This window comes from Passer montanus, unplaced genomic scaffold (assembly GCF_014805655.1).
Source record: "Passer montanus isolate IOZ18808 unplaced genomic scaffold, ASM1480565v1 scaffold198, whole genome shotgun sequence".
NCBI lineage: Eukaryota > Metazoa > Chordata > Aves > Passeriformes > Passeridae > Passer > Passer montanus.
In genome coordinates, this window is record NW_024366569.1 from 1,249 (window position 1) to 3,670 (window position 2,422).

The 2,422-nt window shown below is 39.4% G+C and overlaps 1 protein-coding gene across 1 annotated transcript; it reads left to right on the top strand.

Annotated features, from left to right (window-relative positions):
- Positions 1-12: 12 nt before the first annotated feature.
- On the top strand, positions 13-2,412 carry LOC120501072 (protein NYNRIN-like; the record flags this gene model as incomplete). The annotated part of the gene is made up of 1 exon (XM_039706758.1): positions 13-2,412. A coding segment is annotated over one exon (2,303 nt), but the record flags the coding sequence as incomplete, so codon positions are not given.
- Between the last annotated feature and the right edge of the window lie 10 nt (positions 2,413-2,422).

Genomic DNA, 2,422 nt, shown 5'->3' on the forward strand with positions numbered 1-2,422 from the left:
ATCAACAACTAGAGAACCTAAAAGAGAAGTTGTCTTCTGCTCCAGTCCTAAGCTTACCAGACCTCAAGAAAGGCTTTGATCTGTTTGTAAGTGCTGAAAGAGGTATAGCTTATGGTGTACTAACCCAAGAGTGGGGAGGCTGCAGAAAACCTGTAGCTTACATCTCCAAATTGTTAGACCCAGTAGCTAGAGGTTGGCCAGTTTGTATACAAGCCATAGCAGCAACTGCTATTCTGATAGAAGAGACCCAAAAATTAACCTGGCAAGGAAAAATTAAAGTACATACCCCTCACGATCTTAAAACAGTGCTGAGCCAAAGAGCTCAACAGTGGCTAACCAATGTAAGAATATTAAAATATGAAATAATACTAACTAACACGGAAAATTTAGAATTCATCACATCAAACGCCCTCAATCCAGCACAATTCCTTATGGGAGAGCCTATAGAGAATCTAGAACATGATTGCCTTGAAGTGATAAGTCTCCAAACCAAAGTAAGAGAAGATTTAGAAGATCAACCTCTGACAACTGGAAGAATTTTGTTTATAGATGGCTCTTCGAGAGTAGTAGAGGGGAAAAGAGCTTCAGGTTATGCCATCATAGATGGAAAAACTTTACAAATCAGTGAAAAAGGAAAACTACCCCAAACCTGGTCAGCCCAAAGTTGTGAAATATATGCCCTGAAAAGAGGATTAGACTTATTAGAGGGAGACCGGGGAACCATTTATACAGATTCCCAATATGCATTTGGAATAGTACACACTTTTGGGAAGATATGGGAAGAGCGTGGATATCTAAGCTCAAAGGGAAAGAACCTAGCTCATGAAAATCTAGTCAAGTCTGTATTAGAATCTCTACAAAAACCAACAGAAATAGCAGTAGTCCATATAAAAGGGCATCAAAAAGGACACAGCTTCGAAGTTAAAAGAAACCAATTGGCTGATCAGATAGCAAAGGAAGCAGCTTTAGAACCAGGAGATCCAGTAAGAGTTTTTAAAACAGAAACCACACTCAAAGAGAATGAGAGAGAAACCCCCATATTTAGTGAAAAAGAATTAAAGGCTATAAAAGATTTAAAGTTACGCCAAGGGCAACGAGGGGAATGGTTAACATCAGACGGACGGGTGTTCTTAAACAAAGCACTTGCACGGATAGTGCTAACAGAACTACATAAATTAACCCACTGGGGAGTCCAAGGACTATGTGATCATTTCCTAAGAAATAACCTGTGCATAGGTGCATATGACCTAGCAAAAGCAATCACAAAAGGGTGTTTAATTTGCCAAAAAGTAAACCAGAAAGTCATGAGAAAAGTAACACCTGGAGGGAGGGAACTAACTTTAAGACCTTTCCAGAGCATACAAATAGATTTTACTGAAATGCCCCCAGTACAAGGATACAAATATTTACTAGTTATAGTAGATCATCTCACTCACTGGGTAGAAGCCTTCCCAACCAAAAGGGAAAGAGCCCAAGTAGTAGCAAAAGTAATCTTAGAAAACATTATCCCCAGATACGGAATGGTGAATACCATAGACTCAGACCGAGGTCCGCATTTTGTAGCTCAAACATTGCACAATATAATTGAAGTTTTAGGAATAAAATGGAGATTGCATACTCCGTGGCACCCCCAGAGCTCTGGGAGGGTGGAACGAATGAACAAAACTCTAAAAAATGTATTAACTAAATTAATCGAAGAAACAAAAATGAATTGGCTAAAGTGTTTGCCCCTAGCGCTCTTGCGCATCAGAACAAGACCCCGGTCTGATATAGGGATTTCACCCTATGAAATGATGTTCGGATTGCCATTCTTGTTAACACCCTATAGCACAGGACACTACCTGGAAGGAGAAGAAGCTACAAAGAAATATTTAGAAGTAATTGGAAGAACTCTAGAAGGACTTAGAAAAAAAGGATACCTCCCCCAAACCTCCCCTCTGGATACAAAAGCACATGACATCAACCCAGGAGATTGGGTTCTAATAAAATCTTGGAATTATAGACCATTATTACCTAAATTTGAAGGCCCCTTTCAGGTACTCCTCATCACTAATTCGGCTGTGCGAACCAGAGAAAAAGGTTGGACCCACATCACAAGAATTAAAGGACCAGTCTCACCCCCGAGTATTGGACAAGATTCGTCAGTGTCTCCCTCTGGTATTGGACCAGATTCTACACCACCCTCACACTCTAACTCAAAACAGGATTCAACCGCATCGGGAATTAATTCAGCTGAGTATACTATTATAAAAGGACCAAATGACTTAAAATTGACATTCAAAAAGACTGATGAACTGCGTAAGAAAAAAGTTTAGAATCATAACATGTCTTGAAGTGTTTTAAGAAATTTGTAAAAGATAAAAACTGTTTAAGAAATACTGGTTAAGTCGTACCCACTTGGTAACAAAGACCCCAGGTTAAT